The sequence below is a fragment of the Saimiri boliviensis genome, chromosome 8 (assembly GCF_048565385.1).
Source record: "Saimiri boliviensis isolate mSaiBol1 chromosome 8, mSaiBol1.pri, whole genome shotgun sequence".
NCBI classification, from domain to species: domain Eukaryota; kingdom Metazoa; phylum Chordata; class Mammalia; order Primates; family Cebidae; genus Saimiri; species Saimiri boliviensis.
In genome coordinates, this window is record NC_133456.1 from 38249814 (window position 1) to 38263152 (window position 13339).

At 39.5% G+C, this 13339-nt stretch overlaps 2 protein-coding genes across 9 annotated transcripts in view; one reads left to right on the forward strand and one right to left on the reverse strand.

The window, feature by feature from the left end:
- Positions 1-13339, reverse strand: part of GTPBP8 (GTP binding protein 8) — a 156580-nt gene that overhangs the window by 126588 nt on the left and 16653 nt on the right. The window lies entirely within an intron of this gene.
- LOC101044972 (cell surface glycoprotein CD200 receptor 2) overlaps positions 1-13339 on the forward strand; it is a 39458-nt gene that overhangs the window by 1742 nt on the left and 24377 nt on the right. For 3 of the 6 annotated variants that reach the window (XM_074404370.1, XM_039477680.2, XM_074404375.1), the window contains exon 2: positions 405-580. In XM_074404370.1, the coding sequence (XP_074260471.1) occupies positions 442-580 (139 nt within the window). In that variant the 5' untranslated portion in view covers positions 405-441. Of the gene's footprint in view, positions 1-404; positions 581-3934; positions 4016-7992; positions 10146-13339 lie in introns of those variants that run through there. The other 3 variants (XM_074404372.1, XM_074404373.1, XM_074404371.1) reach the window with 3 other exon arrangements.

Below are 13339 nucleotides of genomic sequence, written 5' to 3' on the forward strand. Positions count from 1 at the left end.
GTCTTGGCTCAGTTTAGAGGTCCTGGTGGCTATAGGCCAGAAAGTTCCCCTTTTTGAGCACCTGAATGAGGGCACACCTCAACCACTTCCTTTATCTGGGGCTATTAAATCCATGGCCGTTATCTCCCTAGACAGTCTGTTTAATTGAGAGACATAATGGTTTCCTTTAACAACTTTTTTAAAGGGCCTCTCTAGCAAATAAACCCCTAAATGGGTCTTTGTTGCCTCAGACTTCAATCTTTCTTAATTCAAGTCTCCTTAGCTAATTTATACCTCATATCAATTTTAGAAAGGTTTTAAATCACCCTTTCCTATATTTAATAAGGCTATGTTTCATATCCTAGTATGTGATGCTCATTATATCTGAGACCATTTAATAATGTCTCCTCTGCCTCTGTCTTTAGGGATTTTTGATCCTGTCCACATAGGGCTGGAAGCAAGATGGAAGACATACTCTCCTGGGGCCTATTAATCATAGATTGCCCCAACGGCCAAGTACCTACCCATGAGATAGAGGACCCATTTATATCTGACGTTCCACCACCCAGAAAAACCTTCCTGAATATTTGGGTCATAAGAGGTAATTAATTTGAGCTCTTTGATTCCCTTCAGGGAACTGATCCTGGTTTCCAAGGTCATTCTCGCAGACAGTGTGTGTTGCCAAGAAGGGAGATAGAAAACTCTAGTTAGTAAATAAAAAATCATATTTGGAGATAGTAATAAAGTTAACCATATCCTATAATTATAAAACCAGACAACCCCTCCTTGGTGATAAACATGCTGAAAAAAATTAAAATCAGACAACAAAAGACTTTCAAGGGTAGCTGCACGTCATTCTGTTGACCGTTGGTCTTGTTAATACTGGTTTCAGTGTTTTTGGTAATCCAAAGACCCAAACCCTCTTCGAGTAAGCTATTGTTTCAACCCAATATGACAAATACTGGGGCCTAAATGCCACTGAGTTTGGCTAATGCAAACCCTGAAGCTCCAAAACCTCACTGGCTTGCCCATCACCAACCAAAGTGAAAATGGAGGCAAAGGGCCCATAGAAACTGGCTAAATGGAAGGGTGTGGCTACCGTCTGGAGCTCCAACTGCAGGCACAGATACTTTAATTAGCAAACAACCTGTCCTCTATTAAAAACATACACACAAATCAGACCATATAATAGACAATCGTTTTCTTTAATTTTTATTTTAGGTTAAGGAGTATGTGTGCAGGTTTATTATATATGAAAACTCGTGCTATAGGGGTGTGTTGTACAGATTATTTCATTATCCAGATACTAAGCTTAATATTCAATAGTTATTTTTTTCTGCTCTTCTTCTTCCTCCCACCCTTTGCACTCAGGTAGGTTTCAGTGTCTGTTGTTCCTTTTTTTGTGTCCATGTGCTCTGATTTAGCTCCCACTTATAGGCGAGAACACGCAGTATTTGATTTTCCATTTCTGTGTTAGTTTGCTGAGGATAATGGCCTCTAGCTCCATTCATGTTCCTGTAAAGGACATAATTTCATTCTTTTGTATGGCTGCATAGTATTCCATGGTGTAAATGTACCACATTTTCTTTATCCAGTCTATCATTGATGGACATTTAGGCTGATTTCATGTCTTTGCTATAGTAAATAGAGCTACAGTGAAAATACGTGTGCATGCGTTTTTATGATGAACATGTTATATTTACTTTATATTCCTTTGGGTATATACCCAGTAATGGGATTGCTGGGTTGAATGGTAATGATGTTTTTAGCTTTGTAGTGAATCTCCACACTGCTTTCGATAATGATTGAACTAATTTATAGTCCCACCAACAGTGTATAAACATTCCCTTTTATCCGCAACCTCACCAGAATCTGTTACTCCTTGACTTTTTAATAGCCATTCTGACTGGTGTGAGATGGTATCTCATTGTAGTTTTGATTTGCATTTCTCTAATGATCAGTGGTATTGAGCTTTTTTTCAAATGCTTGTTTTCCGAATTTATGTCTTCTGTCTGTTCGTGTCCTCTGCCTACTTTTTAATGGTTTTTTTTTTTTTGCTTGTTGATTTAAGCTCATTATAGATGCTGAATATTAGACCTTTGTCAAATGCATAGTTTGAAAATATTTTCCTCCATTCAAAATTCTTAAGTTTAATTAGATTCCATTGTCAATTTTTGCTTTTGTTGCAATCGTTGTTGGTGTGTTTGTCATGAAATCTTTGCTGGTTCCTGTGTTAAGAATGGTATTACCTATGTTGTATTCCAAGGTTTTTTATAGTTTTGGTTTTTACATTTAAGTCTTTATTACATCGTGAATTGATTTTTGTATATGGTGTAAGGAAGAGATCCACTTTTAATCTTTTGCTCATGGCTAGCCAGTTATCTCGGCACCATTTATTGAGTCCTTTCCCCATAGCTTTTTTTGGGTGGCTTTGTCAAAGATCAGATGGTTATAGATGAGTGGTCTTATTTCTGGGTTCTCTATTCTGTTCCATTGGTCTATGTGTTTGGTTTTTTTGTTTTTTGTTTTTTTTTTTTTTTTTTTTTTTTTTTTGAGACGGAGTTTCGCTCTTGTTATCCAGGCTGGAGTGCAATGGCGCGATCTCGGCTCACCGCAACCTCCGCCTCCTGGGTTCAGGCAATTCTCCTGCCTCAGCCTCCTGAGTAGCTGGGATTACAGGCACACGCCACCATGCCCAGCTAATTTTTTGTATATTTAGTAGAGACGGGGTTTCACCATATTGACCAGGATGGTCTTGATCTCTTGACCTTGTGATCCACCCGCCTCAGCCTCCCAAAGTGCTGGGATTACAGGCTTGAGCCACCGCGCCCGGCTATGTGTTTGTTTTTATACCAGTACCATGCTGCTTTCATTACTGTAGCCTTTTAGTATAGTTTGAAGTCAGGTAGCATGATGTCTACTGTATTATTCTTCTTTCTTAGTATTGTTTTGTGTATTTGGGTTCTTTTTGGTTCCATATGAATTTCAAAATAGTTTTTTTCTACTTCAGTGAAGAATCTCTTTGGTAGTTTGATAGAAAGATCATTGAATCTATAAATTGCTTTGGACAGTAGAGCCATTATAATGATACTGATTCTTATCCATGAGCATGGACTGTTTATCCATTTGTTTGTGTCATCTCCAGTTTCTTTGAGTGGTATTGTGGAATTCTCATTGCAGAGATCTTTCACCTCCCTGGGTAGCTTCATTCCTAGGTATTTTATTCTTCTGAGACAATTGTGAATGGGATCATATTCCGGATTTGGCTCTTAGATTGGCTGTTGTTGCTGTATAGGAATACTAGTCATTTTTTTATTCTGAAATTTTTCTGAAGTTGTTTATCAGCATAAGGGTCTTTTGGACTGAGACTATGAGGTTTTATAAATATAGAATAATGTCATTTGCAAATAGGGCTAGATTAACTTCCTCTATTCTTATTTGGATGCCCTTTATTTCTTTCTGTTGACTGACTGCTTTGGCCAGGACTTCCAGTATCATGTTGAATAGGAGTGGTAAGAGATGGCATCCTTATTTTGTGCCAGTTTTCAAGGGGAATGCTTCCAGCTTTTGCCCATTCAGCATGATGTTGGCTGTGGGTTTGTCATAGATGGCTCTTATTATTTTGAGTATATTCCTTCAATACCTAATTTCTTCAGGTTTTTAACATAAAGCAATGTTGAATTTTATCAGAAGTCTTTTCTGTATCTATTAAGATGATCATGTGGTTTTTGGAATTAGTTCTGTTCATGTAATGAATCATGTTTATTGTTTTGTGTATGTTAAACCCACTTTGCATTCCAGGGATAAAGCCTACTTGATCATGGTGGATTTGCTTTTTATTGTGCTGCTGTATTTGTTATGCTACTATTTTGTTAGAGATTTTGCATTCATGTTTATCAAGGATATTAGCCTGAAGTGTTCTTTTTTTTTTTTTTTTTTCCATTCTGTCTGCCAGGTTTTGGTATCAGGATGATGCTGACCTCATAGAATGAACTGAAGAGGAGTCCCTCCTTCTCAATGTTTTAGAATAGTTTCAGTAGGTACTAGCTCTTTTTTGTACACGGGGTAGAATTTGGCTATGAATTCATCTGATCCAGAGTTTTTCCTGTTTTGTAGGCTATTTATGTCTGATTTCATTTCAAAACTTGTCACTGGTCTGGGAATTCCTTTTCTTCCTGGTGCAGTCTTGGGTGGGTGCATGTGTCCAGGAATTTATCCATTTCTTCTAGATTTTCTTGTTTGTGTGCAGAGGTGTTCATAGTAGTCTCTGATGGTTATTTGTATTTTCATGGGGGAGGTGGAATATTTCCTTTATGCTTTTTGATTGTAATTGTTTGGATCTTGTCTCATTTCTTCTTTATTGGAGAATTGGTATCTTCATATTCCTGATCAAATTAGGAATATGATCCCATTTACAATTGCCACAGAAGAATAAAATACCTAGGAATGCAATTATCCAGGGAGGTGAAAGATCTCTGCAATGAGAATTTGAAAATACCACTCAGAGACAGTTCTAGCTAGCCTAGGACTATCTATCTTATTAGCCATATGTTATTAGGTTGTTATTATGCTGGTTTGTTTGTGTGGTTGCTTTATAGTGTCACTGGTCTGTTTACGTAAGTGTGTTTTCATAGTGGCTGATACCAGTTTTTTCTTTCCATATTTAGCGCTTCTTTTAGGGCCTCTTATAAGCCAGGTCTTGTGGTACCAGATTCTCCCAGTATTTGCTTGTCTAAAAAGGATCTTATTTCTCTTTTGCTTATGAAGGTTAGTTTGGCTGGATATGAAATTATTGGTTGGAATTTCTAAGAATGTTGAATATAGACCCCAGTATTTTCTGGCTTGTAGGTTTTCTGCTGGGAGGTTTGCTGTTATTCAGATGGGCTACCTTTTGTAGGTAACCAGTCCTTTCTCTCTAGCTGCCTTTAACATTTTTTTCTCTCATTTTGACCTTGGAGAATCTGATGATGATGTATCTTGAGGGTGATCTTCTTGTGAAGTGTTTTGTGGGGGTTCTCTGCACTTCTGAATTTGAATGTTGGCCTCTCTAGCTAGATTGGGTAAGTTTTCATAGATGATATCCTGAAAAATGTTTTCCAAGTTGCTTCCATTTCCCCCATCTCTTTCAGGGATGCCAATGAGTTGTAGATTTAGGCTCTTTACATAATAATGCCATGTTTCTTGGAGGTTTTATTTATCTCTTTTCATTCTCTATTTTTATTCTTGTCTGACTGTCTTATTTTAAAAAGTCAGTCTTCAAGCTCTGAGTTTCTTTCCTTAGCTTTTTCTATTCTGCTGTTCATACTTATGAATGCATTATAAAATTATTTCATTGTGGTTTCAGATATATTAGGTTGGTTACATTCTTTTCTATTCTGGCTATTTTGTCTGTCAGCTCCTGTATCATTTTATTGTGATTCTTAGTTTTCTCAAATTGGATTTCAACATGCTCCTGAATCTCAATATCTTTGTTTTAATCCATATTCTGAATTCTCTTTCTCTCATTTGAGCCATCTCAACTGAGTTAAGAACTATTCTTAAAAATCTAGTATGATCATTTGGAGGAAAGAAGATGCTCTGGTTTTTGTAGTTGTCAGAGTTCTTGTGCTGTTTTTTCTCCTCTTTGTGGACTGATGTTCCTTCTATCTTTGAAGCTACTGTCCTTTGGATGGTCTTTCTTTTTCTTTTATCCTATTTGATGACATTGGGTGTTTGATTGTGGTATAAGGTGGGAACAACCAACTGGCTTCATTTCTGGAATGTTTTAGAGGGTCAAGGCTCAGCTCAGGACCCCTGGGTGCATGCTCTAACTCCAGGGCTCTGGTATTGGGCCCTCATTTTGTTCTTTGGCTTCTTGAGGTTAGGAAGGAAGCTGCTTCATTGGAGGTGCCATGGTGCTCCAGAATGCTGGTCACAACACTCTAATGGGTGGTGCCAGCCAAAGCACTTCATAGGGCAGTGGCAGCAGGATCCATCCTGGTTCACATGTATCAGCAGCACAGGCAGTGGCAGCATGTCAGATTGCATGCTCACGGGCTTTGGTAGGGTGCTAGTTGGTGCCAGGCTGCCAGCCTCCATGTAGTTGTTCTCAGCAGTATGGTGGCATCATCCCTCAGGGGTTCAGGGCCCCTTCCAATGTCTGTGCACTCATTTGTGCTATTCGTGGTGTTAGCATGGGGACAGGATACTGGCAGACGCAGGATTGTGTGTGCCTTCTGTGAGTATTCACACTGGCAGCCTTGGCTGCTCAGGACAGGGGTGGTTTTGCTGTTCTCCCTCTAAAGTTTCTCTCTGGTGGCAATATCAGAGAGATTGATATTCTGCTGTTTTAATATCAGAAGAATTAAATAGGGGGCAGGGCTAGCGTGCTCTATGCTTGCCAATGCTCCAATGACAATGGCTGCTCTGCAAGGGGTAAAGGCGGAGTGCACTCACATTGGCAGCAGTGGCACAGCAGGGTGCATGTGCACACACATACTAGTGGGTAAGAGAAGGGAAGGTCCCCTGGTGCACACGTGCACCAACAAAGTAATGTGGTGATGGGGGGGTGGCTGTGGGTGAGTGTGTGCAGGCAAAATGACACAGGTGAGCCTGTGGGGGTTGGGGGAGAGTACAGGTGAGCTGGGATGTGACTGCAGGGGCTATTCTGCCAAACACTCTGCCAGTCAGGCATGGTCCACCAGTGCAGGAGCTATGATCTGAGCCCCCAAGGTACCTGGCGGCTGCACTGTAAGCAGGTGCCACTAGGTTGGAGCCCTGGGAGAGGCCAGCAGACCAAGAGGTGCCCAGGTCAAACCAGCCCCATCCCATGGGCAATATTACCCTGCAATCTTAAGGTCCAACAGTTCCCCTAGGGCTCAAGTCTCCTGTGGGAGCAAGTTGAGCCTAGGAGTATGGGTAACCCTGGCTGTGTGGTTCACTACAGATGCTCCAGACCACACTCTCTGGGCTTCATACCAGCAGGAGCTCTACTTCTATCACTTCTCTAAGCAGGTCTTTCTGTCAATTCAAGTATCTATGGTGGTCCAGGGGTCTTCTCCTGCTGGGATTTCAGAAACTGGGTTGCTCCTTGCCTATTTAACCCATGCCTTTGTAGGAGTCGCTGGCGGCCAGAAGCGAGTTCTAGTGTTCCATTGTTCCGTGTAGGGTTCACATCTTCCTCCTCCTTCAGCCCAGCATCTGCTTTTTCCCTCCATCTGCTCTCAATGTCTTCAGACGCTAGCAGTGTGCCAGCCTTTCCAATGTCCGGGTCTCTCAGTGGAAGATATTCCTCCTGGCTGTGTCTAGTTGACTCTCTTGGAGGAGAAATCCCTGATTGAAAATCTATTTGCAGCAAAACCTATTTCATAACTCAAAACCTTGGGCTGCTGGGAATTTTAAATTCAACCACACTTAATTGAGGCTTTAATTATGCTATTCAGTTCTGGTGCTTTGATACATTAGAGCAGTATCATGGATACTGACCCCACCTTTGCTAACTGTGTGCCACAAAGCTCCTTGACTTAAATGATATTTGCATGTCAAGTCCCCAGGCCTAACATTGCCTTCATACTCCACGTGTGGCTCAGCCTCATTATAGTACCATAGACCCACAAAAATAAGACCCAAATCAACTCAAGTTTGTGATCATTTGAAAAGGTTGTCCCATATCACAGTTCCAGTTTCAGTTTTACATTATAGGTGATATTGCTTCAGCCCAACTTTGACCTTGAAGATGACTTTGCCCCCTTTCCCAGAAACAACTTCACCCAGGATACTGAGATCACCACCCCAGAAACATTACATATGCTGGCTTTCCTAAGGAGCTGAAAAATTGGACACAGAACATTTATCATTTTACTTCCTTTGATATGAGAAATTGTTTCATTCCCTGAATTTAGCATTTGCTTACTTCATACCCTTATACTCTGCCAAAATGTACCTCTTAATACTTCCACACCTAAAGAAAAATCTGGTAGAGTGTACTGGTCTTTGTGCCATTCTAATAATTAATGAGATTATTTGTTTTTCCAGGAAGTAACTGCCACATATGGGTTCACCCCTCAACCCCGCAGACAGAGGACCTCCCATTGCCCGCTACCTCGTCTGACACTTTCCACTCCAGTTTGCTGCCGCAACGTCCTGCCCCGCATCCATGACCACAGCTGCTACCTCTTCCCCTAGGTCACAAACGTCACTAATCTTTACATATATCTTACTTAACTAACTTCATACTCTCCAAAACTGTAATTGTTGGATCTGCCACCTTGAACCCTGGAATATATGAGACTACTATCACACACACAAAAATACAACTCATGCTTTAACATACTTTAATTCAATCAGCATATTGTTGGAGATCCTGGAAATCCCAGATCTGTTTTCTTGGCTAAGGCCATACAATGTGCAACTTGGTTATGAACCAGGCTACAAGGACCCCTTATACTCCTGCTTGTTTTCCTCCTTTTAAAGGAAAAAATAATAAAAATTTTTTTATGCTATTTAGGCCAATGTATGCACTACTCTAAAAGTCTTTTCTGCAATTTAGGCCACTCAAATACGTCAAGTAATCAAGCTTAACATTAATGTGGAGATCACGAGGTCAATTTTAACATGGTTTTCATGTCAAAAAAAATGCCTTCTAGTCCCAGTTTTGAGCCCCTAATGGTTGGTCAGCTTCCCATTTGAATATCTGATAGTCAGCTATGTCCCAGAGCTTGTGAAGTCATTCAGATTAGCTTAGGCACAGGGTTTTCAGGAAACCTAATCCTGCTCCAATTGCCATATATATAAGGTGTTCTCTACAGCTCCAGTGTGTTTTTACCCAGTCCCTGTGTGCAGTCACTGTGCAGCCCTACATAGAAGTCTTTTGTTTGGAGCTATAAGTAACAAAGAGATTTGCCTTTCATCTATCCAAGATAGTCTTTGTGTTGTAGGTCCTGTCATCAAAAGAATCTTTAATCTCTTAAAACAGGAGGGAAGAATCTTTGCTTCTATCCTAGTTTACAGTGGTTTTCTGGCAACACTTGGTTTTCTTTGGCTTGTAGAAGAAGCATCACTCTGATCTCTGCCTTTGTCTTTACATGGTGTTCCTATGTAGGCACCCAGTTTTCCTTTTGTTATAAGGACACCATAAGAAGCTAAGAAGTGCAAAAGAAGAGAAAAAGAATAAATCAAAGGCACCAGTTATATTGGAGTAGGGACCAGGATGGCCACATCTTAACTAATTATATCTGCAATGATCCTATTTCCAAATAAGGTCATCTTCTGAGGTACTGGGGATTAGAATTTCAACAAATAAATGTTGGTAGGGGGTGCGCTATTCAACCCATGACTGAAAGTACTTATTAAAGACACACATATCTTATAACACACTTATCTTATAAACTAACGATTTAATTCCTAGGTATATATCCAAGAAAATGAATGTACACATAGACCAAAAATTATGTACAAAAAAAAGAATATTCTTAGCTTTATGTTAGCCCCAAATTGGGACAATCTAAATTTACAGAAAAAGGAATAAATTGGGATACAATTATTAAAATTTGCTATACAGCATTAACAAACTATGCAAAGAATTCCATGTACTTGAAGTTCAAAAACTGTCAGAATGAATTAATGCTATTAGAAGTCTAAGTAGTATTTATCTCTGGAGGAGAAGATATTAGCACAGAGGGAACAAAGGACACTTTGAGTAATAAAAATTATTGACACTTTGGTTTCAGAAGTAATTGGATGAGTGCATATATATGTAAAAATTCATCAAGCTGTATACTCAAGATATGTTCATTTTACCATACGTAATTTATACTCTCAAAACGCTGCTTTTCAAATTAATTGTTATATAATTAATCTTGTTACTTCAGTGCTGTGGGAGAAGCAATAAGTAGTAAGCACTGTTTTTTTTGGTTTATTACTCAGCAAAACGCACTGACACTTTCTGTCTGTGGCTAATCAGTCAAAAACATATGCAATAAAAGCAGAAGTTAAAGATCAGCAAGATGACGAACATGTTTTGCAATCCTGTTGAAAAGAGAACAAACAAAAGTGATCAAGAGAAACAGACTAAGTCTGTTGATTGATTTAAAGTGGATTTATGTTTAAGTAGAAAACTACTTCAAATGCATATGTGGGGAAGATGTCCACTTCAATGTCACTGATCTCCATCATTATCATGGTATCTGGTAAGTCTGATACTGTGACATTTTCAGCTAAAAATAAAGCTTTCTTTCAGTGATTATGAGGATACTCTTGATCTACTTACTTATAAGGTGTTTCTTGACTTGTCCTAGCAGCAGTGATAAATGTGTACATTAAACTCCTTCTGAGTTCCCTTAACCTGGTGGTATACTGACTAGGTGACTAGCTGAATTCACAGTAATTGGAAGCTGGGATTGAAGTGAAACTAAACTTCTGTGACGTAAAAGTTGTCCTGGGCTTCTTTTGTTGGTAGATTTTTTAAATTACTGATTCAGTCTGAGAACTTATTAGTCTGCTTAGGGTTTTAATTTCTCTTCATTCAATCTTGGGAAGTTGTGTATTTTCAGGAATTCATCAGTCTCTTCTAGATTTTTCTAGTTTGTGTGCATAGAGGTGTTTAGAATAGTCTCTGAGGATCTTTTGTATTTCTGTAAGATCAATTGTAATGTCACCTTTGTCATAACTGATTGTATTTACGCATCTTCTTTTTCCTTTGTTAATCTAGTTAGTACTCTATTGATCTTGTTTGTCTTTTCAAGGAGTTGCCTTTTGGTTTTGTTGATCCTTTGTATAGATTTTTGGATCTCGATTTCATTCAGTTCTGCTCTGATTTTAGCAATTTATTTTCTTCTGCTAGCTTTGGGTTTAGTTTGTTCTTGTTTTTATAGTTCTTCTAAGTGTGATGTTAGATTGTTCATTTGAGAGCTTTCTAACTTCTTGAAGTAGGTGTTCAGCACTATAAACTTTCCTCTTAACACTGCTTTTGCTGCATCTCAGGGATTTTTATATGTCGTGTCTCTGTTTTAATTAATTTTAAACATTTTTTTATTTCTTCCTTAATTTTATTGTCTACCCAAAAGTTATTGAAGATCAAGTAGTTTAATTTCCATGTTATTGTATAGTTTTCAGAGACATTCTTGATATTGATTTCTATTTTTATTCCACTGTGGTCTGAGAGTATGGTTGGCATATTTTGACATTTTGAACTTACTGATACTTGCTTTATGGTCAAGTATATGGGTGACCTCAGAGTATGTTCCATGTCATGAGAAAAATAGCTATTCTGTGGTTGTTGGGTGGAGATGTGGGTATAGATGTCTGTTAGATCCAACTGAGCAAATATTACATTTAAGACCAGAATTTTTTGGTTAGTTTCTGCCTTGATGATCTAATGATGTCAGTGGGATGTTGAAGTCTCCAGCTATTCTTAAGTCACTAAGTCTCTCCGTAAGTTTACAAATATGTGTTGTTGTTTTTTTTTATTCTGAGTGCTCCAATGTCAGGCATGTATATATGTAGGATAGTTAAGTATTTTTGTTTATTTGAACCCTTTATCATTATGTAATGCTCTTCTTTGTCCTTTTCTATTGTTGGTTTAAATTTTGGTTTATCTCATGTGAGAATAGTAACCCCTGCTCGTCTTCCATTTGTGTGATAGATCTTTTTCCACCCCTTTACTTTCAGCCCATCTGTGTTGTTACATGTGAGACAGGTCTCTGAAAGGCAGCAGATGGTTAGTTCTTGTTCTTTTACACAACTTGCCACTCTGTGCCTTTTAAGTGGGGCATTTAGGTTGCTTAATTCCAGATTAATATTGATATGTGAAGTATTGATCCTGTTGTGATGTTGTTAGCTGTTTGCTTTGTAGTCTTGATTGTGTAGTTGCTTTATAGGGCTGTGTAGTTAAGTGTGTCTTTGTAGCAGCAGATATTGTTCTTAAATTTGTATGTTTACAACTCCCTTCAGGATCTCTGGTAAGGTTGGCCTAGTGGCAATGAATTCTCTTAGTGTTTGCTTGCTTAGGAAAGATTGTATTTCTCTTTGCTTTCAAAGCACAGTTTGGAGAGTATGAAATTCTTAGTTGGAATTTCTTTTCTCTAAGGATACTGAAAATAGACCCCAATCGCTTCTGGCTTATATGCTTTCTGCTGAGATGTCTGCTGTTAATCCGATGGGGTTCTTTTGTAAGTGAGCCGGCCCTTTTCTCCAGTTGCTTGTAAGATTTTATTTCACATTGACCTTGGAAAGTCTAATGACTATGTGTCTTGGAGATGGTCATCTTGTGTAGTATCTTGCAATTCTCTGAATTTCTCGAATTTGCATGTCGACCTCTTCAGTGAAATTGGGTAAATTTTTCAGGACTGTATCCTCAAATATGTTTTCTAAGTTGCTTACTCTCTCTTCCTGTCTAGGAAGATCCCTTGGGCAGAAGCTGCAGCTGACCAATAGGCTAAACCCCTATTTGACCAGTCTCATGGATAAAGGGACACCCAACTACCATGCCAAAACACAAACCTACTCTTCACTCTTCTCAGTGTTCTGAGATTGGGGGCTCTTCCCTGGCTTGAACTCAGGTGGCAGATCTCATCTTGATACCTCTGGGTGGTGTGCTTGAATGCTGGATATTGGGATTGAGTGTATGGTTTTATCCTCTGACCCCTCAGGACTGAGCACCAGGTGTGCTGGGGAGGCCAAACTGCTCCCAGGCCACTGCAAAACACTCAGGTGGGGAAATGGAGGCTCTTTTGTGTGCACCCTATTTCAGGAGTGGCCAGGCATGGGCCTTGAATGGGGCTGATGGACAAGGGTAGCTTAGACACACAGTAGTCCTGTGGGAAAGGCAGCCCTTCCTTCTGCCAGCCTGGCACTCAGCAGGGGCTAGAGTCACTCAGAGCAAGATGGCAAACTGTGGTGATGGATGCATATGGTTGTGTTTTGCTATACCTGTCCCACATGAGAAATTTTCTAGGCTCCACACAGGTTTGAGCTGTACCTTTGCCTATTCTCTGGGCATTAAGTAACCACATATTAGTTCATTCTCACATTGCTAAAAGAACTACCCAAGAATGGTTAATTTATAAAGAAAAGAGGTTTAATTGGCTCACTGTTCCAGAGGCTGTACAGGAAGCTTGGCTGGGGTGGCCTCAGAAAACTTAAAATCATGGTGGAAAGGTAAAGGGGAAGCAAGCATGTCTTCAAATGTCCAGCAGAAGGTGGGGAGGTGCTACATACTTTTAAACAAGCAGATCTTGTGAGAACTCTATCATGAGACAGCACTAGGGGGAGAAGAAACCACCCCATGATCCAATCACCTCCAACCAGGTGCCACTCAGGATCGTAATTCAAAATGAGATTTGGGTGGGGACACAGAACCAAACCATATTAAGCCATCGATATA